We start from the raw sequence: 25,281 nt of genomic DNA, 5'->3' as shown, positions 1-25,281 counted from the left end.
CCTTCCATGGGGTGCAGTCAGTCCTGCAGGAGCTGCTGCCACTGTCATGGATGGGACCAGCCTTGGCCAGGGGTGGGTCCGTGCTGGAGTTGCCTGGAATTGGCTCCGCCAGACACAGGGGAAGTTTCTGGCTGCTTCTTACAGAAGCTACCCCACCACCAAACCCTGGCCATGCCAGCCCAGATCAAGTGAGCACCCAGATTTGACCTTTAGCTTATGCTTCAGCCCGTGTCTGTGATCCCTTCACTTCAGTTTTCTCATTTTTGAGCATTGTCTTTGATTGTTTGAGACATCTCAGATGGCATCCAAGCATGGTCTTGTGTTTATAAGAAGTCTTCTAGATTAATGATTAGAAATAAAATTGAATTTTATTTCAGGTTTTGCAAATTTAAATCTAAGCTTAAAGATCATATTCGAACTGAATTTTGCATAACACTGAGTGAAGCCGTGTATTGGAAGGTATCAAAAAGTGTCATGTGTATTGTGAAAAACTTGGCCCTGCTTTTGTGTTAGTGTTTGTTCAAATGCTGTTGGGGTATWTTCTTCCTTGTGTGGTTGATAGTGGCCATGTTTATTGACAGGAATGATCATGAAAAATATCTGGAAATTCMTTGTGAGAAGTGAGCTCTGCTGGTCTGTAGTGCAKAGCCTGTGCTGCTGGTTCCTGGARCATTGGTCAAGGGGTGRTTCTATAATACAAAATACAAGTTGATCACAATCCTGTTCCCAAGGATTTACACACTGACCTGTGGCAGTTTAAGTTGTCTTCATTTGATAAAGCTGTGAATATGTAATTCAGTCTCTCACATTGGTGCAGTCCTGCCTTGACAGTGACAGATAATCCTTGATTTTTGACTGTTTACTCCATATTCAAGTGAGTTATTTTTTCAGATGCAGCCTTGTGTATTCCTTGCCATACAGAGGCAGCTTGTTTGTGCACAGCAGATTCRGTGCATTCTCTCCCGAGCTTTGCCTCTCTGTTCCTGTGCCCAGAGCTCTGGGGAGACAGAYAGTGGAGATCTTTTTTAGGGAGAGAATTTACAGGACCCAGAGTATTTCTTTCCTGTGAACAATTCTRAAACTCTCTTGAGGGCCTGTGTGAGAGCGGCTCACTGCACCCTGAAACTGGACTCACCTGCATTCCCTGTGTGACTGGRGCAGGCAGAACAAACCTTGGGACCCCCCCAGGCTGTCCCTTCTGAAATCCTGCTTCCCTCAGTAGCCTTTGCTGTGCTCCCCCATCCTGAGCAGCGTGGGCAGCTCAGGTCAGTGCAGATGCACCCTCCAGCGTCCCATGGGTGTCAGTAGCAGATTATTTACTGTAGTTATTCATGGTTTAGTTTCTGCCTCTTAATATCTGAGTACAGGGCAAAAAGCTCCTCAGCGTTACTTCTTTGTGTTTAGAGAATGTAAAAACATTTGATTTATCTCAAAAAAAAGTTAATAGTTACATTTGGAAATGTCTTTCTAACTCTCCTGGTAATTCAGAATTTAATAGCATCATACTAAACCTCAGTGGTTTTTCTTTCAGGAACATCATAAATTACTTGAGATTCTTCCCATAGGAACTTGACACATTGGATTATTATTTTTTGTTTTAAACTATGTTGATAATTTTTGTTTTGTTTTTGACATATTTCTCATGAGATCTGTTTACAAGTTTTCTTCCATAGAAAACACAGCTTTTTGTTTCTAAGTAATTTTTACTTGAAGTATTTGTGTTGGGAATCCTTAGAGTGTCTTCTGGCAACTTGTAGCTGTCATTTGAGGATAATTTCCATGATATTTAAGAATTTCTCCAGGCTAGTTCCTTGTTATGTTTCTCATCCCCTCGTTTCACACTTACCTTTCTAATCTGTCTGAGTTTTGGAACCACAGTAGTAAAACCACTGTATTACTTTGTTTGCAGTTCTCTGGTGGTGAGGTTTGTTCTTCATACCAACACATTAGTAGATTTTACTGCCATTTTCTATCAAAGGCTTTTGTCACTATTGATTTTTGAAACCAAGAGTGAATTTAGTCTTCAGGGTTCACAGTTTGTTGCTGAGGTCTGGCACATTGGAACACATTCTTAGTTGGRTAATATAATGGTACTGAAAATTTATATTTTAATTATGAGCAGTTTTATTTTCAAATTTGTTCCTGTGGGTATTTATTAGCTGAGAAATATTCTCTAGCTTAGAGTCTCACTATTTGTGGATTTCTGGCTGCAGATCTTGCCTGGAGCCAAGTGGCTGCCAGAAGTGCCCCTGGTTATCTGTTTGTTCCCTAAATCCTCCCYTCTGGAAGCATGGGCTGATAAGAGGGCAGATATCACAGGCATGCTGTGTTTTAAGGCTGGAAACTGATTATAAGCAAGTGAACAAGATTCACAGGATTTATGTTTTAAATGCAAACACTCATCAGGTAGATACAATCTCATTCAACCAGCACTTTAAAATTAAAACAATTGGTCATTTTTATAATGGAGAAAAGAGGTGTAGGATATTTAAAACAGAAAAAGCTTGTATGTTCCTTCCAAAAAACCAGTCAATTCTACCTCTTCGTGATTATGCTGTTTATTGTTTTAGGCTGCCTCAGGATGGAAGGCCTCCCTAGTCAAGATTTTAAAAATCTTGAAAGCTGTACAAACAAAAAAAAGGGGGTTTGTTCAGATGTCAGGTAGATTTATTTGATTTGTTTTCTTTCCTCCTTTTTTTCCCCCAAGTACAGAAGATTGATATCCAGTAGATGATGTTGCTGGACTGATTTGTAAGGAATGCTTGGGGCTTTGAAATGCCTGCCTGGGCTTCTGTTCCTTTTGGAGATACCTTGGAGTTCACTGGATGTTCTTTGAAGAAATATTTTATGTAGGTTTAAAAGACAATGTAAGAATCTAAAATATGCAATTCTTTATAAAAATATGAATTTTAGAGACATATAAATGAAAATGTAAATCAAGGAAAATTAGTTTTATCTTCTGAKAAACATCAGCTGTGATTTATTACTCCATCCACTTAGAAAATTTGTCTTTTCCAAGTGTGTGAATGCAAATCTTAATAAATGCAAGTTATGAGACACCAGTGTGGCCTTCATTTTCAGTAATGAGTGGTTCTCATTTTGTCATCATTGCCGTATTGTGTGATGTATTYCTTTTATAATGGTATTTTCTTTCCTGCAGAATTAAATAACAACTTTCCTAGAGATGTTTTTTAGTTCCTAAACCTTGTCCTCTTGTATGATGGCAAGAGATTTCAGTTTTGCAATGAAAGTAAATCACAAAASAAGTAATGTGTTTGCTGAATGAGATAAATTTCCTGGGCTGTASAAAATGCTGCTGACTGAAAGGCTGTAGGTCAGACATTTTCCTTTGTCTGCACTTCCCATTGCAGTTGCTRTCTGGGCACAGAGCTTGTGTTCTAYRGCRAARCTTCCTCCCCATGCTTAGACTTCACTTGTGCTCAACTTAGTTTCTGTGGAATTCAATCTGAAATTATTTTAAGASTATTTTTCTGCCTTCTAAATTTTCTGTCCGTATTAATTTTCTTAAGGAAAAAAACACTAGAACAGATCAGTAAGAGGATTGGTAACAGAGTAACAGTAACAGATCAGTCCAAGARGACCAATATGGGTTACTGGCAGTGATAAATTCAAATATTGATGAATGCTGACAYGTAACTATTACAACTGAATTAATGCATCAATGTAATGTCAATTTTTTTTTCAGGTCACATTTGTTTTTTCTAATCTTTTCCATGTAGCTGTACAAGTAATAACTTTTAGGAGAAGTATTGCAAACCTGTCACTGAACATGAGAAAGCTAATTTTTCTAGTATTTGTGAATATCTATATCTATCTATCTATATATATATATATATATGTATATAAGCACATTACTAGGTTTGACTCTTTTTGCATTATTAATTATGATTATTCTTGATATCACTGTTATAAAAAACCGTTGGAGATCGAGTTACTAAGGAGGAAACCAATGAAATGCTTGTTTGTCCTTTGTCAGCAGCCATCGCCGGTGGCCACATCTGGCGTGCGCCTGGGGCTGCCGGTGCAAGCCAAGGTGGTGCCATCGACAGCGGCCCCCGCCAGCGCCACAGCCACGCTGCCTGGAGGGGCTGTGCTGTCCCACGCCGTGGTGAGCCGGACTGGGGTCTGGGGGGTTAAATTCTCTGAGATTTAAGGCAGATGTACTGGAGGAATGGTTCTCTGGGAGGGTGGGGAGGTCCTGGCACAGGGTGCCCAGAGAAGCCCCTGGATCCCTGGGAGKGCCCAAGGCCAGGATGGACAGGGCTTGGAGCACCCTGGGATAGTGGGAGGTGTTCTTTCCAACAAGTTCCTTTCCAACCCCGAACCATTCTATAATTTTAAGATTTACCTGTTTTTTTTGGAAAGTGAATTTTAATGTTCATATCYTTCCTTTTATTGCAAACATAGTTCCAGAAATTAACAATGAATGTGTGGTCAGACTGAGTTATGCAGGTGATGAATGACAGCCTAGATGTTATTTTCTACTGTTTCTTGGATGGTAACAAGTTTGAGGGTAGTTAATTTTCTTTAAAGAAAAAGCTCACATCAGCTGGAGTGATAAATRCTATTGCATCAGTGGACGTGCTGTGCTGGTTTTGTCCCTGTTGGGAGCTGTGGTGTGTGCTGTCACTGGAAGGAAAGTTTTTCCTTTCAAGAATATGATGGTTGAGTAAAAGAACTAAAAGAAGATTTTTTTAAAATATGTTTTTTTAATATGAAATTTTAACAGGTGTCAGTAGCTACAACGAGTGCTCAGAATTTGTTCAAGACAACAGTAGCAAGTGGAAGTTCAGCTCCTCAGCAGGCGGCAGTGGTGGCGGGAGGTCAGAGCCAAGGCTCCGGCCAGCCCCCCGGGCAGCCCCGGCTGCCGCTGCCCCCTCACACGGCCGTGCAGGTCCCAGCACAGCCCCTGGTCATCCCCAGCTCTCCTGTGCCTGGAACTACAGTTGTGTCACAGGCAAGTTGGAAAATACGGGAAATAYGGTTCCCTTGGTGCTGCAGGAGCTTCTCGGGTCTGTGCAGACACTTTTTGTTCATGCAAACATGTACCCCCTGATGGAACAAATACCTGACAAACAGCAAAGCCCTGCCCCTGGGTGGARCTGAATTGTGAGCAGGACAAAGAGCACTGTGGTCAACTTTGCCCCTCCTGTTGTGGGTGTGTCACTGGTGACAGAACCGTTCTGTTCCTGCAGACAAAGCTCAAGCCTTCAGTCTGTGCACTTCATTATTGGCTGTTGCTGGGCCTCAGAACTGTGGTTACACTCAAGTGTGGCCTTTCTGTTTCTTGGAGCACATAAAAATAACAGCTTGTTTTACTACTAATGAAACAAAGATTAGATATGATGATGTTTGGAGACTTCTAATTTGATTTTCCTGCTCTAGCTACTTCGTACAAAATCATACTGAATCAATAATCTAACAAATTAAGATAGCTTGGAGAAGGTTTCTACATTGTGTATGGGGCATCTCAAAAAGGAATGCATCTCCAGCAAATTATTGTGTTACTTATCATATTTAAGGTTATTTGTACCAAAGCAGACTGTAAAATATAAAATATATTTCTTTCATTGATTTTTTTCATTTTTAAATGCAAGCTATGATGTTCAGTTACATAAAGACGAGAAGAAAGTCTCAGGTAGCAATCAGTAACAGCAAAGCAGCTGCAGATGTATGTCATATATCCTGTCCAAATTGGATAAATTTCATCATTTTCCTTATTTGTAGTGATCAGAGCATGCATTGATTGTGATGGAAAAATRGCATGGAGCTGATAGTTGTTTTCTTTGGCTTTTGCAGGAAATGCAAGAAAATGTGAAAAAATGCAAAAACTTTTTAGCTACCCTTATAAAACTTGCTTCTCATAATTCGCCATCTCCAGAAACGTCCCGCAATGTGAAAGCTCTGGTTCAAGATTTGTTGGTAAATACTTTTATTTTGTCTGTTATCTATTAGGCTTGTTATTTATGGATGCTGAAAACGATTGCTTTGATAYTAACAATTGTATTGTCATGGAAGTGAAAGGAGTTTGGCTACCTGAAAATGCAATATTCAGTATGTTACATATGTTAAAAAATCTGTTAAAGGCAGTTTCTCTTGGTTTTTGGAAGGGGAAATGCAACAAGGTATTAAGTAGGTGTTGTCAAAGCCACTCTTGTTTTGATGGGTAATATTTTGATTGTTCATTTAGTAAAACAGTAAAATACAAGATTTTTCCTTGAGGATTCATGAAGTTTCTTTTCCTCCAAACTCTCGTCTTTTCTGAAACAAGAAGCTCTTTGCTTGTTGTAAGCACAAACAAATGTAGATAGATTCCTTCACAATGTGGTTTAGAGTTTCTAGGACTGAACACAAAGTATTTTCCTGAGCTGCTGATTGTCAGCTGCTCTGCAGACAGGTGCCCCTGCTTGGAGCCTTTGTGAGCTGGGAATCTCCAGAGACCAAGCTGTGTCAGATGGAATCCTTGGGCCCAGGAAAGGCTGCCCTGGCTGCAGTCTGCAGTGAACAGCTGTTGCAGTGAGCTGTATAATAAACTGCAGACAGATGTTACTGCAGAGCTGGGAAAGCAGTCAAGCTTCTCGAAAGCAATGTCATATAGTCTGTGAAGAACTTGGATTTCAATGTAGTTGCTATACATTTCTTTGAGTTCATTGCCAGAGAAGCCTGTGTTTAGACAAGCCTAAGACTGTTTTCAAGTGTGAGCCATTCAACTATCCCCTTCAGAGGTTCCAGTAAAAACTTGTTTGAACTTTTGCAAACTTGAAAAGAGTAAATATCTAAAGGTAACTGCTTACAGTATTTTAAACAAAGTAGTGACACACATATACAATGTATTTATTGAAGCTTTGTTTTGGTTTGCTTTTTCTCTTGTTCTGTATCAGTCAGGTTAATTAATGTTTTTATTACAAGCTGGACTTGTAACTAATGGTAGGTATGATAGTTAAGATATTTAGAAGTATCATAAAATGCACCTAAGTTAGAGTTCTCTTGAATTAACTAAATAATAATAACTAAATAAATGACTGATTATGTATTTGATACCATTGTAAGTGTATATTTTATTAATATACATACTAATCCATACAGGAGAAAATTTTATATCTATTTAAAAGCATGCTTTTTATATGTGCCTGTGCTTTATATATACAGTTTATATATTCACATTCTACAAGTTAAATTGTACCATCAGAATTGGTTTTGGAATTACTGTAAAAGCTSAGAAATTTTGTAATGATTTGTAAGGTTACTTCAACAGCCTTTTGCTGATTTCTTTTAATTTTAAAAAAGAAATCACTGTGTAAATGTTAGCAAGAGAATGGAGTCCCAAAAGAGACCTGAATGTTTCTGGGGCCTTGTTTTGATTTAAATTGTGCATCTCCAAGGGAATTCTCAGAATTGTGAGTGGCATGTTACATATTTGAATAAGTGCTAGACAGAAGGATCTCAGAGGGCAGTGAAGGGACTTGAGCTCTCAACATTCTTGATGTGGCAGCCTATTTAGCTGCAGAGATATGTGTATATATTAGCTGGGAAAGAGGCAACCAAACAACTGAGCTGAGTTGTTGATGCTTTTTTTTTCTTTCCCCTGAAGGATGCAAAGATTGATCCAGAAGAATTTACAGGCCGCCTTCAAACAGAACTCAAATCATCTCCTCAGCCGTATCTTGTACCTTTCCTTAAGGTAATGTGAATATGGTTTGGATAAATTTATTTCAGKGCAAATTTCATTACACTGAGTCTTAGAATATCCTTTTAGAGTGGTAYTATCTTCAGTGGTCCAGAGCAGAACTACCCTTCTGTTACTTCTGAATGTGCCCATTTCTGCTGGGATTTCCTTGGCTGGAAGTCCCGGGCAGGCTCCACCTGTTTCAGGCCAGGCAGGTGCTGCTCACGGTTTGTGTGGCTCTGGGCTGCTCCACAGCCTGGGACAGTGGTGAGAAATAGGGTTTTCCTACAGAAGGGTGACCCCCTGTGTTYTGGAGCTTGGCTGACTTTTAAGGAAATGTATTTGTTGTCCCACGCTGCTCTGGAGTTTTCTGCTCGAGTAGCCCTGATCTAGAACTTTGCAGTAATTAGATTAAAAAAACCCAGTTCCTCCCTAGTTTGGAAACTATCCATTGGCAATTCTGTAGTGAGCCTTTACTTTTATAATAGATACAGTTTCCTGTGGTAGTTTTTTGTGAAGAAGAACATTGACATTTCAAAGTGTCCCAAGTTATTTCTGTAGCATGCTTCAAGTAATTTGATACACTGTTTCCATATTGTTTTTCTAATCTGTGTTTGCGTCATTGATAACATTCCATCCACGTGTAACACTGATTATGAAAACTGCACTGGATACAGGTGTTCATAATCCTCCTTGTAACATGGAACTGATCAACAGCAGAATTTCTGATGTGATACCAGATAGATTTATTGTTGGGTCCTAAGTCGGTGTATATGGGGTAAATTTAACTTTTCATTGGTTCTGAAAATTAGCTACAGTAACTTCCATATGTAGGATTATTTRCAAACATACAAAGCATGTTTAAGTCCCAATAAAACCACAAATATCGTTTTAAAAGCATTTTCTGTCTAGATCAAAACTTCTGTTTGGGGCAGATTTCCTCTCTCTTCCTGTAACTTTGCTTGAGAACTTTCTGCTTCTGTTTCTTCAAGTTGTCATTAACTCTTGTTTGTGGCTTTTCTAGCATCACGATAAGTTTTGATTTATTTTCTTTCTTTGAAGTCCTTTTTGGGCAACAGGCATTAAGTTTTTAAATCAATATTAGAAGTTTAGAAAGAACTGTAACTTGAGCTAAACGTTGTTGCATTCTAAGCTGCCCGGAGGATGCAATTCAAAAGAACACTTCTGCCACTTAAAAARTAAAAAAWTTGTTCACGAAAGAACAGTAGAGCCTTTTGGAAGCATTTTTTGTTGAAGTGGTGTGAACGTGGAGCATACAATAGTACACTTTTCTAATCCAGTCACAATACATGACTTCAGAAATAATACCATAAACAGCTACTGCTGTAGGGGATTGACAGTGAAGTCACCTGGTTGTGGGTTCTGGAGGTGTGTCAGGAGGAGTAAAGTGGTTCAGCTTGCTGCTTCTGGCATGCAGTGGGAGTAGGGYTGTTCTATGGTTCTGCCTTTCCTGCTTCCATTTCTTGCCCTTCCAAAGACCTGCGCTACAAGTTCTAGATGGTTGTGAGAAGAAGATTGTTACATTCTACTGCTACAGTGGAAGTAAGGGCACATGAAAATCTGCAGGTTGCTAAATCCAAATKGAAAGCTTACTAAAAATGTAAACTGAACTTTCTCTTGGAAAATATGTTCAATCTTACTTCTGTTGGATGAATAGGCAGTTAGTAAAAGTGAAAAAAAAAGTTGCATTCTTTTTATTATGTTTACAGAAAATTTCAAAATACTTTTTGTCAATCTGCTAAGTTTCATATTTCATGAACTTTCTTCTGTTTTTAGAAAAGTCTACCTGCACTGAGACAATCTTTACTGAATAGTCAACATTTGGTTTTGCAAGGACAGCCGTCTCAGCAGTCACTCCAACAAACCAAGCTCTCGCAAGTTATACCTCAATCTGCCTCGGGAAGCATTTCCTCTGTTGTCACGACGCAGACAATAGGAATAAGGCAACCAAACAACATTTGCACAGTGTCTGTATCAAATACAGTGCAGCCTCCTCAGGTTAAGGTGGTACAGTCAAATCAGAGTTCTCAACTGGTAGGTACTGTAGTATAAAAGAGAATTTCTTACTGAACTRTGTAGCAGTTTCCAGTGTCACTTTTGTTGCAGCTTTTTTGGGAAAATTCTTTCATGTTTGTATCATATTCTGTGATAYGTAGTAGTACCTCATTTTCTGTCATTTCACATATATGCTCAACCATTACTTTAGGTAAGATTGTTAACATAAATTTAAGGAAGTGYACTCTTGGCTTTTTTGTCTGCAATACAGTGATTGTTGTGTGAGCAGAGTGGAAGTTGAGGGAATTACAAATGTAGAACAGAAAGCTTTCCAGGATTTACAGGCAAGAGTATAATGTTGAGTATGTCATTAGGTATGCTGCTTTGCTTGGATTAGTCTGCATTAAAATTAACTCTCTTATTTTAAACTCTTTTAYACATAGTTGTGTAAAGTCTTGGAGAGAATAGCTGTGCTGTACCAGGATGTTTTGTTTAGAAATAATGCCATTCTCTGTTACTCACTGAACTGTATCTTTKTTGTGCATGGTAGACTATTATGGGTTTAGATCTATTGAGTTCTGAGACACTGTCAGTAAGACAGCTGTACAGCCAGGTAGTCACTGAGAACATGGGGACTTCMTGCTGCTGTTACACAGGATCTTTTGTGTGTGTTTGCACTTGTAGTTAAGGGATGTTAAGGATTTTTACAAGGCCTGGAGTTTTTACAGGCATTACCACCCTTTGTGAGAGTCCTTGTCTTAGTTTCTCTGCATGTGTGAGTAAAGTAGTTCACTTAGGTTTCAAAATCCTTCAGACATGTTCTAGAACCTGTATCAAGTTGGTAAAAATTTATATTCTCAAGGCTGAGAAATGCATGTGATAATGCAAAACATTACAGTGGTCTGTCTTTTAGTTTATAGGCTCTATATAGCTTATAAATAATTTGTGAGGTGTGTGGAGAGAGAATATTTATTTTGCTTTAATTTAAAAGTAGCARTGCACAGTCTGAAAACACTTGAGCTGTGTCTTGAGCCTTATCAACACTTTCTAGTGGTTAAATGACTAACTTTAAAATTAAATTAGTAGAATTTTATAATCCTTTAGTGAGCACAGTTTTAATGTGTAAGAACATCTTGGCTGCTTAGATTTCTGACTCTGGCTGTTATAATACACGCGAGACAGTTGGGTGTTTCTCGCTTCAGATCAGCTGCTTTGGTGCAAGTCCAGCCACTTGCATTCTTTCTTCTTCCGAGATGGCTTCTCTCCACCCTGTCTGCATTGTTTTATTCATTAATAAAGTGTTCCTCACTTTTTGTGGCAGCTCTGCTTGTCCATGGCTGAATGGACAATAGCTTTGGCTCTTCTAGGTAGAAGTGCAGGAACTGGGGATGCTTACAGGCAGGAAGGGTCCTTACCTGTCCCAGGGTAAGCAAATTTCTGGCAGCAGCTGACAGATTGCTTATGAGKAGAAATGTCCATGGCCAGTAAGTCTGGCATTATCTCATGCCCCAGTCTGAAGAGTAACCTACTGCCATGTAACATGGCTTTTTCCAGTGTTGTGCAGCCCATCTTGAGTGCCCCTGTGCCCAGTAGGCAGGCTGCACCCTACCTTTGGAGAAACACTGAGGTAGGACAGAAATGGGTAAGACTACAGGAATTCTTACTTTTTTGATTATAGTTTTGGTGGATTATTTTCTGATTGGGATAAAGCTGAATTTCAGTGAGAGGTGCATTCTGTCTCATGTCAGTGGACTCAAAGTGAGCAGTTGTGATGTTAACCTGAGTAGAGACTATGTGAAGAGCTTTTATGACATACTTGTGTCACAGGAAGGGCTGAAAGCTGCTCAAGTAATATTGTGGAGATTGATCTAATGATCAAGAGAAGTTGATTTTCTTTCTATAAGGAGGTCACAGGTCTAAGGCTGAATTTTCATTTACTGGGTAYGTGAAATGACTGCTACATTTTCAAAAGGTCACAAACTGAGCAGAGCAGAACTGTGCTTAATAATACTCCTTTTGTGGAAAATACATAGGAAGAAGATACTAAGAATCATAATTTACTGCCTTTAYTGTGAAACTGTCTTTTCATATTTGCTTTAATATTGTCAGTCATTAGTTAATAGAATCAAACATTACGTTAACCAGGCACTTAATTACCCTCAAAGTATACCCTCTATACAGACAAAAGCATCATGAGACAGTAAGAGTTACTGCATGAAAAAAAAATCTTAGCAACCATTAGCTCAGGTGCCAAGCAGACAACACAGCAGCAGTTCCATATCACCCCAGTAACTGCTCCTAAGTATTGATTTTTTTTGTAGTGACAGTGATCGCACTGTCACAGCTCCCAACGCTCCCTGAAATCAGAGCACTGAAMGAGCTGCTGGCCATCTTGCCTTGGACTTGTCCGGAAGAGGAAGATTGCAGCTGGCTTGCCTGAGGGTGCCCAGCACTGATGGAGGAACTGGCTGAGCTCCAGATTTTCCAAGCCAGAAGCTCATTGGAGAGAGTTCCAGCTGGCTTTGCAAACTGTCCAGCTGCAGAAGGGCAAACATGTTTTAGAATATAGATCTGTTCATACCAGCCAGTTTACAATCGTCCAGTTTCCCTTCAAATGTTGAGGGTCTGTTAGGTGTTCCCTCCTTTGAGTTTTCTGTTTTTCAGAGGTATCAGCTGTGGTGATGCTTTCTCCAGTTACACTGAGGTATCTTACAGCATGAAAATCCTGTGCACACTGTCAGTGCAGCATTGCTCGCACAAAGGCTTTGCAATGTACAGTCAGTGGAGATGAAAGAGGAGAGCTTTTCCTATCTGTTTTGCAAAGTACYGCTATCATGTTCCAAACTATGAAAAATGATGCTTTATAAAGCGAGCTAGTGCCACTTCTAGGCAGAGAAAAGGGGAATAATCTTAGCYTAATTTTTTATTGATGAGACACTAATTAGATAAGCCAGTAATCAATTTTTTTAATTGTTCTAAGTGCAATGTTCAAAGTTTGTCTAAATTGCCATTCTTAGAGTCCATGTGCTCTGTGTTGCCTTATATATGCAGGTATTGCCTGTCTTGTTTTGGATGTTACAGCAGGTGAAGTCTGTATGAATGAGAGAGATGTTCTTGGTTAAATGTGTTCAGCCTCAAAGTAGATTGATGAGTAATGGAGATGGATTAGCACTTTCTATATTGTGTTGGCGCTGACTGCTTTATGAGGACAAAGTACTCCTGGAGGTTAAAACCAAGTATTAAATTTGAGTGATAAAAAAAAMCCAATAAGAAAATCAGTGATCCATCTTAATTAAAACAAATTTAATTATATACAGAGCTGCACAGAGACTCATGCAGGTCTAGGATTAGCAGGGATGTATAGAAATACATCTGCACTGTTATTGCTGCACTGATTTGGCACAGTGTCCACAGGGTAGGCTTTGCCATGTTCTAAGGTCCTTTAGAGCAGGATTTGCCCAAACATTTACTGACACTTTCCATGGACTGTCACAGTGGTTGCAGTCTCTCAGAAGCTGAGATAGAGTAATGGAATTTGGAAATAAGATACCACAGCAGAATATGAATTATGTTATGTGGGGATGTTCCACTTGGCTTTTCAATTCTCTACTGAAGCTTTTTCTGGCAACACTTTTCTGTTCATGGTTGAATGTAATTTGTACACATTTTAGTGAAATTTTAGGAAATCATTTTCTTTTTGCCTTGTCGGCATGGCAGCTTAGAAATGGAAGAGTAATAGATGGCTGTTCCTATAAAAGGAGTATTTTCTATTAATGAACTAACAAAGATTTAGCTACGGACTTGGAATTTGGTGTGCAATAAAATTTAAATTTAAGTGGCTGTTGAGCAGTTGATGTCTGGGATCCATCAACAGGAACAAAGCCTATATTTTACAAATTGTATGCCTATTGTGTGCCTATTTGAAACACAACCTAGTGATTTTCTGARTTGTTATCATGGACTTTATTTTCAGAATATTGTGGGCTGTACCTTTAAAATAAGGAGAATATTGTCACTGATTGCTGTTTGGAAACCATTAACAAAAGGCTAGGCTTAAAAGCAAAGCCTAAAAGAAAAGCTTAAGAGAATTGTACAGACGTAACTTGGTCAAAAACTGATTGAAAGGGAGAATAAAAGGCCATTATTTGGAGCAGACCAAGATGGTGTAAATATGAATAACAAGATATAATTAAATGAAATAGGATTTAAATAGGATATAAGGCAAAATATCCATAAAGTAAGAGAGAATGTTAGATGGTAGATCAGGCTCCCAAAARCAGYGATGAAAAAGCCRTAATTGAAAACACTCAAAAATAGAYCATTTGACCATTGTAGGAAGAATTATTTAATAAATTGAGGAGCAGGTGGGACAAGCGATCTCATGGCTTCTGTTTTATTTTTTGTCATTGCTTTATTGAAAACTATACTCGATGGAATAATATTGTTGTCACATTAGATTAATTATTTTGTGCTGAGTTTTTAAAAAATCAATTTGTTTTATTTGGGAGGAAAAATAAYTGCTTATGAAGATTTTAAGGCACCATTGAAAAACTGTAGCTGCTACTATTGCAGTGTGGTAAGCAATGGTAAATGTGAGTTCTAGGCCCATAAAAGCATGAACATTGTAAGTTAATGCTGCCAGATTACATGATAGCTGAGGTTTGATATGACATTTATCTTCAGGAGTGAGTAGACTGATAAATCACAAGTGGCATAGCCACAAGTGAGTTAGCAAGTGTTTACTCATGAGTGAAGATAAATGTCATATCAGACCACAGCCATTCTGAATTCTATATGTTTACGAGTGTCTTGTTTCTTCCTTCCATAATATTTTTATTTAACCTAATTGAGAGAAAAAAATGCTTGGTGAGGGATATAGTTTTCAAATTTGTTTTTATTTTTCATTTCTTTGCAGAAGCTCTTGTTTACTGTGTTTTTGTTTTTATTGTRGTTTTTGATTCAGATGCTTTTGTTGCAAAGGGTGATTTATGTGAATTGAGCCAGGCTGGTTTTGCAGCCCTTGTCAAGTAAAAAGGAGGCAAGTAAAGGTTGGAACCTTGTGCATCAGCACTGATCCAGGAGAGCTGTAAAATCCTTGTCCTCAGAAACTTGAGCAATGAGTTCTAATTTAAATGTCCTAGAGGACTTTTTCTTTCAGTGGTTTGTAGATAGTGGCTCTTATTTTATTTTGTAATCTTGTGTAGGCATGAGAAAGACTGATAACTTCTGTTCTCTTTCTGCTTCTGTACATTTTATGTGCCTTGGCTGGATYCCTTCTCAGTCCATATTTGTTGGTTAATTGTGTTGTTAATTATTGGTCTGTGTTCACATCTGTAATTTGTTCTCTGCTCTGTAATAACTTACAYAGTAGAAGATTCACACCTRTCACGAAATGATCATCACCTTTTGGCTTGARATCAGGACCAGAGAGAACCATTACCTTATTCTAACAGAGTTACTGAATCTACGCTTTTTGAAGAAAACCTTTAGAAAAAAACCCTTGTATTTCAGYTGTCACCCCTTTGTTACTCTGGTTATCAGTAGTGTGATTGTTATATATAATTTTTTGTCTTCATGAATCTGCTGTCTTATGGAAGCACCTTTGTAAAAACATCCTTTTTTTCACCTGTGAAAATAATGTCAACTTCAGCAAAGGACAGAGTGGGATCTGCAATGTACGGGAGGTGAGAGAAGGAGCTGGTCTGGGAGAGCAGACAAATGGTCAATCAAAGTCAGTGGGAACAGTGGAGAGAGATGACAAGGGGAGAAGTGCAAAGATGAAATCAAAAGAGAGGGAAAATGCTTTCTATTGTGAGGAATGTACATCTTACTTTACAGAAAAATGTTATTAGATGGAAGAAAAATGTAGATAACTGTTCAGGCATTGCACTTGGAGAAGCAATGCCATGACTTTGCTGCTTTAGTGTGTTCCTTGAAGAGCTCCAAAGTGCAGCAGTCTAGCTCATGATTTTGACAGATAAATTGAAGAGGAATAGCTGGTATATGACAGCACTTGCTGTCTCAACACTATCTTGATCATAATTTTGTTTGGTAATTTTACCATTTTCCAAACTCTCTCAAATCCAGGCAATGAGGAAATCACATTCCGTCCTTTGTATTTTCCATGCCTTYGTTGTTCTGTTTTTGTGCTTGCTGTCTTCAGAGGTGGAAGCAATGAAAAATGCTTCCCTTTTCAGTGGAGATGGAATGATGAACAGTTTCTGCAAGCCTTGAATACTTTTACAATCTGTCTTGTTACCCTTTGTGACAGAGCACTTTTATAAAATCTGTGATTATGCGTTYATGGGCATAATGGTAAAAGGTTGGAAAGGACTTCTGAAGGTGTCTTGTCCAGTCTCCTGCTTGCAGGTTAGGATGTCTCCCAGGTGACCTGTCATGTTTTGAGTGTCTTCAAGAGGAARTTACACAACCTCTCTGGGCAGTCTGTTCCAGAGCTTGCCCACCCTCGTCATTTTTTTTCTTATATTACATTGGAATTTCCAATATTCCGGCTTGTGTCTTTTGTGTTACATCCTCCTGTTCTGTACATCTGAGAGAGTCTGGCTCTGTCTTCTCTACATCCTCCCAAAGGTGATTGCAAACAACACTAAGATCTCCCCTTTTCTGAAGGCTGAATGAAGTAATGTCCCTGAYAACATCAGTGTCCCAAAACATCCACTCCTGTGTCTGCTCTCTCAGTCTGGGATAGGGTTTGCGAACTGATCAGTGGCATTCAGCTTTGATTCAGAATATAGACAGATAACATGACATGGGGTGCACTTGTGTGTATTTTTAGCCTGTTGGAAATATGAAAGAATTTAAGTTAATCATCTCCCAGATTGGCATGCTATTACACTTGTTCATTGTCTACAAATTTCAGGCCAAGCTAAGGACTTAACAGTAATGTTTATGATGTTGYGAATATAGGCAAGACRATTAGAAGTTTGAATTACCTTRATTGATGAAGTGTGGTTTAGACAGTATATAGATTTTAATGCAGAATTCTCTGACTCATTAGTTTTTACTATGTCCCTCATTTGTCTGTCGAGAAGTTACATACTCTGTTTCAGAAACTAATTGCTAATGTTAATTCCTGAATGACTTCCAGATCTGGAGATTGCATCTGTGTTGAAACATTTTTTAAAGGTCCCCTACAGATACTGGGATTTAGTGTGAAATGCTACTCTGAGGTATGGTGCAGTTGTTCCTTTGAGAGAGAACATGCTTCTTGCTGATTGGTTTCTGTATGGAGTTTAAGATAAAAATTTGGTCTCTGCCCCTTGAAAAGTTTCTCTCTCAATAATTTTCTATGCTGTCAGCACTTGGACATAAATTGAAGTCCTAGTACAGTACTTGCCAAAAACCTGTTTTTTAATGTATTGTACAGTAAAGAAAACAGTGCCATTTCTTACACCATCTGAAATAGTTCAATATTGTCCTGTCTTTAATGGTGTCAGTGGCTCATTATGTACGTTATTCACATGAAAATATTAATCAMGGGAAACAGAACTTGGTTCTGAACTGTAGAAGTTGCTTCACAGAGAKAAAAAGCAATGTAATTGCAGCTGATTACTATAATACCAGTAGTAATTGTGTCCCCAGGTCCCAAACATCTTTATGGCTTTGCTTCCAGCCCCTTAAGGTACAGCAGCTTTTCTTCACTATTCTCTGAAAACTTACCAATGAATTATTGTAAGAGTGGCAACATTCCTCTTTTCCTACTGATGTAGGGTTTTTTTTCACATGGAGTATTCTTTTTACTAAAACCACACTTGTATATGTCTCTTGTGCATCAAACTGCAGTTAAATTCAACTTTTTTCTATTGTTTTCACTGATCAACTCTGTTTCTTTYCTGTTTGTAAGCATGGTACTACTTTATTCTTTCCCCTCTGAGTGTGACTATTCACTCACTGTCTTGACCAAGTAAATTTATATCCATTTGCTCTATTTCTGTGYTTAATACAAGTGCTGAATTTTCCTTCAGTGTCCATATTGAAGCTGAATCCTTAATATTTTATCTCTTTTCTCTTTCTGCAAGGTGGTTATTGCTAATACTTCTACATCTACAGGTTTTTTACAACTTTTCAAYTCTCTGTATTTTAGGATGTACAAAATGCAGTTTAGTAACTTCTGAATGGCCCTATTTGGGTTGTTTTCCAGAATACATCACAGGTCCCTCATCACTCTTTTCTTGTTTGTAGTTTTCACCTGTCTCCCTTCCTGTTTTGGAGCCCTGGTTCCTGTGAATGGTGCAGTTTCATTCTCTACTTCTGYGTCTCGTTTGCAGATGCTGTTTCTCCTTTCCTTTTCTCCCCAGGTTGCTGTGCAGTCAGAGATGTGGCTCTTTGTGMCCAGCTCAGTGGAATGGTTGAGCTGCTCTTGGTGGGAGTGGTGTTGTGGGGAGGTGCAGTGGGGGGCTGGTTCCAGCTGGGAATGCTGCATCCCATGGGCAGGCTCGGGGGTCCCTTCTGCATGGGGAGGAGCAGCTCTGACTGTGACTGTGACTGTGACTGTGAGGAGCACGCGGCTGCTGGAGGTGCCATGCCTGGGTTGTGGTTGAAATCTTATTCACAGCTATTTGCCAGTGGTTTATTTTCACAGTTTATTTATGGATTTTTTACAGCTCTGCAGCATCCACACATCTTTGTGAATCTTCTGTTCATTATGTCTGTGACTACCTTGTCCCTGATCTTACAAATGTACATTTTGCATGTTGCTCCTTGCACGTGTTTTTTTTGTTTTTTTTTTTTATTTGATGTTTTTTATGGGTCAAATTTTAAGTTTATAACCCAGGTTTAGTTTTGGGGAAGGTCTTCAGAACTTGAATTAGTAGTAAATGAAACCTTGAGAATATCCAATTAATATTTAAAAGATTGATCCTATATGGTCACCACAAAATTTGGTTTACTTTCTTGTTTATATCTGACTTTGGAGCCCATAACATTTTAGATGATGTAAAATTTATTTTTAGTATGTTTTCTTTAAAAAGCGTAGATGTTTAGTGCAAGGCCTAATGTTAGATGGTAGATACCACTGCAATTATTGCAGCATTTTCTTCTACAAAACTGCTTTTCTTCCCAGTAAAATTTCTGAAGACAAAAGTCTAAATTTTAATATTAACCTTATGACTTTGAAATGTATTTTTTATGAAGGTTGTGACTTATGATATGTGTCGTATATGATTTGATTCCTTTTTAAAAGCATAATGGCAAAATAGGTATATACACACACACACAACCACATGCATTACATGAATATGACTTTTGTCACCAGCTGGTTGTGCTTTTAGAGTTCCACRTGCTTATCTTGGTAATTACAGGTATTAGTGTATTTACGTTGTGTGTGTTTGTGTATAAAGAGTATAATATAAGTATACTTTTCTTTAATAATAGCAGATTATCCAGTCAACATCTGCTCAAACTGTGAAACGAACCCCTGCTTGCCAGACTACCCAGATTAGGATGCCAGTGGTAATAACTCAGACCATTAGACCACAAGGTATGGGTTTAAATGTTTTAGTGAGATTGTTACCTTTGTATGAATTTCATTGTCATTACAAACGAGTGGCATGGAAAAACTTACAGTGTTGACATTGGCAACATTGTTGACATTGATTTTTTACCTCATGCTGGCTGAAGGATGAGGTAACATGAATGGCATGTTTTCATGCAGTTTCAAGGTGTTTCAGACCAATACAGTGAAATGTTTTGAAACAACCTTAGGACTAAACTCTCGCATGTTTAGCTCCTTACTCAGCAGTTTTTCATGGAAAGTTCTAAACCAGGTCAGGAACTTGGCTCTCACTGTCCTAAACTGTGACTCTGGGCCAGAGAAAGAAAGAAAAAAAAAATCATTTTTCTGAAGCCTAGTGTATTCATMTTACTTTTAATTCATACTCCTGAAGCAGAACATGATAGTCCCCATCTGTGCAGCTGCAGAGGTCAAGGTGGGAGCCCTAGAGAAATTCCTCAAGGCTCAAGTTGGTTTTCTGTGACTCCTGTTAGGATGTTTACTTTTTGATGAGGTCAGAGACTGACCACAGCAGCATGCCATGCACTGATCAGCCACTGCCTGTGGTTTATCCACAACTTCCTCATCTGTCTGTGCACASGTGGGTGGACTCATGGCTGGCTGATACTTCCCACTGTTTGAGAGGATTCTTGAAGCCTCCTTGCTTCCTAATAAATGCCCATTTGTTTCTTTCTACCTCTGAACCTCTTAGGCTTGGGTTTTGTTTTTCCTGAATATGTGTGACAATATCTTATTGGATGTGGGCAGTTCYATGATTGAGGGTTTGTAATGGAATACAGAGCTTGTCATCTTCAGTTCTGAATCAGGAATTAGACTAGTTTAAGTGCTCATAAAAGCAATTRTTGCCTACTTGACTTCATTGCTTGGTCATTTCTGTTCTCCTTGGGAAAAAAAAAAGCATCAAAAATGTTTAATAGCAGTTGATGTTTTGCTTGTTCTGTTCTCTTAGGAGAATTCAAAGGTTAAATGGACACAGAGACCAAGCTGTCACTGTAATCCTGTAGGCTGTTTTGCTAAATTAGGAAGAAATACACTTGCTCACCATAAAACGTGTATATTTGATAGCACTGATACTCATGTCCTGAGTTTATAACATGTCCATGCATCCAATAGCATGAGCTTTCACTTCTGACTAATGTGTCTGAGAGTGAAGGTGATTTCATTTCTTTGCTTGTTCAGTCTCCAAGTTGTGAATGTCAACAGTGTGCTGAGAATCTGCACGATACTGGCATCCCTTCTTTAAACAGTACGTTCAGAATATGAGTTCAYTCTTTATAGCCTTTGATCAGCCATTGCAATGCAACTTAACTGACAGTTTGGCTTATGGTAGATAGTGGTTTCATAAAAGCCAATTCTACAAGGTCCTACTTTCTGGTGAGCTTATTCCAATTTACAGGTTTGGTTAAGACCTCCAGTATATTGTTTCAAAGACAAAACAAGCAAGATTAGGCATTTAGAAAACATCCCAACCTCTCATCCAGCAGCACACATGTAGGGAGCAGTCTGCCTGTGTGCTGGCAGCACTGTCAAGAGTGCTTCATTTTGATATACTGTTAAAATCTTGTACTGTAAACACCAGTGTAATGATATTTTATTCTGACCTAGATATTCCTGCAGAAGGAGATAATATACTGGAATAGGACATGGTCTGAATAAAAATTACAGCAGCATAATTTTGTGGACTGTGATTTGTTAAGGATAGTTTCCCCAGAMCTGAGCTGACCTCCATAAAGTGCGTTGTTTCCCTCCTTGACAGGAGTGAATCTCCAAGTGCAATGTATCTTTAATACATTCATGTGAACAGACTGTAATGCTTCTTAAAACAGTAGTTTAGATAAAACTGGCAGGCTTTAAGGACTTTTAGATAAATAAAATTACTTCCATGCCAGTGGAAGCAACACCATCRTTACTGCATGAAAAATTCACAGTCCTTTACCAAAGCACTTACTAGTATAATAATTACGTGAATTCTGTCTTAAGGATGGAGGAATCGAGCCAAATAGTAAAACAATTAACCAGAGTGTTTGTTGCAGTTATTTAACCTGTGCTGAAATACAGCTAGGAATTTATAAGCTCCTAAATTTGGGCTTATTTTTCTAGATCATGCTAATTAAAATTTGAAGCAAGGATCCAGTGGTGAAAGACTCTGTATGTCATTACCAATCCCATGAAGTATCTAGGCCCACAGGTGATTTTAATTTTCAAAATATGCTCTGSCCCATAATATAAGTGGATGTTTTAGGCATATTTTGTGTCTAACTCTTAGTCATGCACAGTTGTGATCTATTTAAACCAGAAAACTTAAATGACATCCCAAATCTTACATTTGCTTTGCCAGATTCATGGAGTAGAGTTACTTACACTGGGGATGAATGTGAAATTTAATTCTCCCATATCCAGTGCAGACATACTGTTTTCCTGAGACCAGGAAGTTAACTACTCTCTTGCTGTACCCTTTTGAATTTTGGGGGTGTTTTTCAATCAAAAGTAGAAAACAAAGCATTGATACTGATTCCAAAGAAATAGATTATTAATTTTGGAGGAGTGGTGTTGTTACCTTAATCTTGCCATTGCAATGATTTTCAAGGTTAATTGAATGAATTGAAATCATTGCAATGATTTTCAAGGTTAACATTTTTAATCTTCTAGTTAATAATTGTACAAAGCAGAGATCTGCTAATTTTTGTTATTGTATTATTTCTTTCCTTCCTTCCTTCCAGTTCACTTAATAGAAAACCTTTCCATTTGTTCATCTGAAATAGATAAATGAATTGTCTGGTCCATGAACTAATGCTGTCTGTGACATCTCACGGACCTTGAATATTCCGATGACAAAATATTTTTATTCCCCAGGCTTTAGGCTGAAGTCCTAAATCTGGTTTTGTATTTACTGATGTTGAGAGTCCACATTACAGTTTATTTATACAGATGAAGAACTCAACAAACACTATAAAATTAGTTTCTCTTTAAGATCAGATGTTGGAGTTGATGAAGACTTCAAAATAAAAAAAGTAATGCAGGACTCATTCACAGCAAACACCTTTGTATTAGCCAARAAGCATTCTTAAAAGGATTTATTAGGATAGTTGTGTTTTAGGTTTTTCTGTCATGGATAATCCATGACAGAAAAATGCTGTGACTCTGCCAAGGTCCTTCCCCTGCCATTTATGTGCAATTGAATTATTGGGCTGCAGGAACAACCTTCATGTCCTTCCTAAAATCTCAAACACTATGTCTGTAATGCTCAATTAAAGGGGRTGATATACAAGAAAAAGGTGAGATCTTTTAAATCAAGTAGACACGTGAGTTATTTTTACATGCCAAAACACAGGTGGGATTAAAAGAAACACAAAATGTAACCCATGTAAATGTGTTTAAGCAATCAAGGAGGGCTTACTCCAAAAGTTTAATGTCAGAGAGGAATTCAGATCTCTTGAATTTACCCAATATCCACCACACTTGGGCTCATTTAGAAAGCCCAGATTTTTATTTGTACTTCAAGACCTGTAAAGTCTAGATACAGACATGAATTTTTTTTTAATCATTGTTTTCAAGAYAGGAAGGGAAAGATAACCTTTATGGGGGGTTGTGTCAAATTTGGCAATAATATTTTTTCTTTTATATGCAATGCAAAACATTTTAAAATAAATGCAGTGCTTTCTACTCTGAAATACATGTTTTTCACTGCAATAAAGAACAACAAAGAAAATGTAAAAGGTATAGTTAATATCCTGAGTGACTCTGACTTAAAGTGTTTRTATTAAGAACATTTCGAATTCTGCTTCTTTATTCTGTACAGATTATCCAGAAAAGTGGTTTACTGGCAATTGCAAACACACTTACAGCCATTATAAATATTATAGCTGTTTATGGCCAATGGTTTTCAATTTTTGAATCTTCACTGTTGTGTAAATATTGAACAAACTGTAATGTTAATATACATTTTGTATTTTAAATTGTTATTCTTCAGCATGTAATCTTTAAAAATAATAACTTCCTTTGTTTGCAATTTACAGACAGTTAAATTTAGTTCCTGGACAGAAGGTTCTTTGATGTAAATTGTCTAAGACAGCTCATAATAACATTGCTTGGTGTTTTTCAGGCACAGTAGGGAAGGCACCAACAATACAAGCCAGTAAAAGTCCTGGGGGCTTTGGTGTTCAGGTCTCTGCAAATCAGAAAAACAAGCTGAATGACCCTGGAGGTGGTTCTTTCAGGTAAAAAAAAACAAAAAACAGTAACAAAAAAATGCAGTGGAGTGGTTGGGGAGGATCTGAAATATAGAACAGAATTTAGAATTGGCATAACACCAGAGGGCAGTCTTTTACAATAATTCCTGTCTTCTTTTCCCTGGGATTGAATGGCCTTTTTCATACTTAATTATGTTTTAAAAAAARGGAGGGGGTCATGACATATCTTGAGGATTTTTCTCTAAATGCACATTTTAATGTTTAGCAGACACCTAAATTCTGTGGATTATAATAAAACTTCTGCTAAATGGAATTAGGTGCATGAGGGTTTAACAGAATCTGCGGTCRGTGTTTTGTATTGGATTCTGCTGCTCCCATGGAATGTGTCTTGCTGGGAAGGTCCTGGTTGTGAGGATAATCCCAGGGGCCTGGGAGGGGATCACTGTGGGGGSAGATTGTTGGTCTTGGTTTTAAAGGGAAGACTTTGCTGCAGCTGAGCTTCCTTAGGTGATAAAGGTTGGGTGTTTTGTGGGTCCTTGCAGGAATCAGATGCTGCAAAGGTTCAGCACAGGAGCAGTGATGCACTGAGCTGCTCTCTTCCAGGTCTTTACTACTCCAAATYTTTATTTATATATATTTGGGATATTTTTACTTTTTGTAGTGAAAAGCAAATCTAATGTTTACTGCATTTTCCYCTTGCTAACACCATTTTTGTGTACATTTTAGTTGTGTTATAGTATTTTCTTTATTAAATTATGAARTATTCCTAGATTTTAATTTTCATCTTCTGGGATTCTTGTGTTGCTCTGAAATCATCAAACCACTAATTAATTTTCAGGCTTTTGCTTTTCCAGGTGAAGTAAAAGMGAATTTGTAGCTCTTTGAAATATCTCTGCTTTGAGGCATGTCAGTATTGTAACTAATAGTGGTTGTACTTAGTATTAATCTAGAAGCAAAATCATTCAATTTTTTATTTTCCAATGCTTTTGCCTCCCACTGAGTATTTAAATGAATTAAAATGTCTGTTGGGTTCAATTGTACTGTCTTAATAAGTATTTTTTATGTTTGTAAGCAACATGAGCATTTATTCTTCGTTAGTATAGCTTTCAATTTTACATATACCAAAAGGGACAGCATTTTTTAAACTGGATGTTGTAAACTGTGCCAGGATTGATTCTTGCATTCACTTAGTTTATACATAGAATATATTAGGTTAGCTGGAATTGTTAATTTTCCCTTGGGGAGAAGCAAATGCTCAAGGCACTGATTGATAAATCAATAAATCTTTAGTGAGTTTGGTAAATAAGCTGTCAAGGGTGTATGTCATTTTTCCTCTAGAGAACAAATTTTAGTCAGAATGAATGTGTTTGTTTCCTTACATTGTTTTCTCCTTCAAAATAGYAAGACACAAAGCTGCATTTAAATATGTTCATAAAATTGCAAGGATTTATTAAACAGCAGCAAAGATCAAGCTTTTTCCTGATATCTTAACAAAGAATTCAGTTGTTTGGATATTTGCATTTCAACCCCTAACCTCTCCTGAGGACAAATAGATGTCTGACTATTAAGCCTAAAGGCACAGAGCTGGAAATCTGTATTAATCCTCTGAATGCTGACTAGTTTTCCTCAACATTCCCAGCATGTGTGAAGAATGTGTTTTTMGCCAGAAGGCATCTGGCATCTAAAGCAAAGCAAGGATTTTGAAAAATAGTTGTGTTATGTATAAATTTATTTTGCCCTTAGTGTTCTATTATTGCATATTTGTTTCATTATTTTACATTCTGCTATCTTTAAAATAACTTATTTGAGCTTTTCACTTTTGTGAGCTAAGTGTTGGTCACTAGAAACAGAAATTT

General features: G+C 37.9%; 1 protein-coding gene across 1 annotated transcript in view; it reads left to right on the top strand.

Annotated features, from left to right (window-relative positions):
- Positions 1 to 25,281, top strand: part of LOC130578296 (transcription initiation factor TFIID subunit 4-like) — a 102,333-nt gene that overhangs the window by 13,856 nt on the left and 63,196 nt on the right. Inside the window, exons 3-9 of the mRNA XM_057374272.1 lie at positions 3,998 to 4,129; positions 4,751 to 4,978; positions 5,821 to 5,943; positions 7,613 to 7,702; positions 9,485 to 9,742; positions 19,097 to 19,202; positions 23,338 to 23,452. Of these exons, the coding sequence (XP_057230255.1) occupies positions 3,998 to 4,129; positions 4,751 to 4,978; positions 5,821 to 5,943; positions 7,613 to 7,702; positions 9,485 to 9,742; positions 19,097 to 19,202; positions 23,338 to 23,452 (1,052 nt within the window). The remainder of the gene's footprint in view (positions 1 to 3,997; positions 4,130 to 4,750; positions 4,979 to 5,820; positions 5,944 to 7,612; positions 7,703 to 9,484; positions 9,743 to 19,096; positions 19,203 to 23,337; positions 23,453 to 25,281) is intronic.

The sequence above is a fragment of the Malurus melanocephalus genome, unplaced genomic scaffold, assembly GCF_030028575.1.
Source record: "Malurus melanocephalus ecotype Western Australia unplaced genomic scaffold, MMel_1.1 scaffold_221, whole genome shotgun sequence".
NCBI lineage: Eukaryota > Metazoa > Chordata > Aves > Passeriformes > Maluridae > Malurus > Malurus melanocephalus.
Note: the sequence above shows the minus strand (reverse complement) of the source record. Positions and strands in the feature narration are given on the sequence as shown.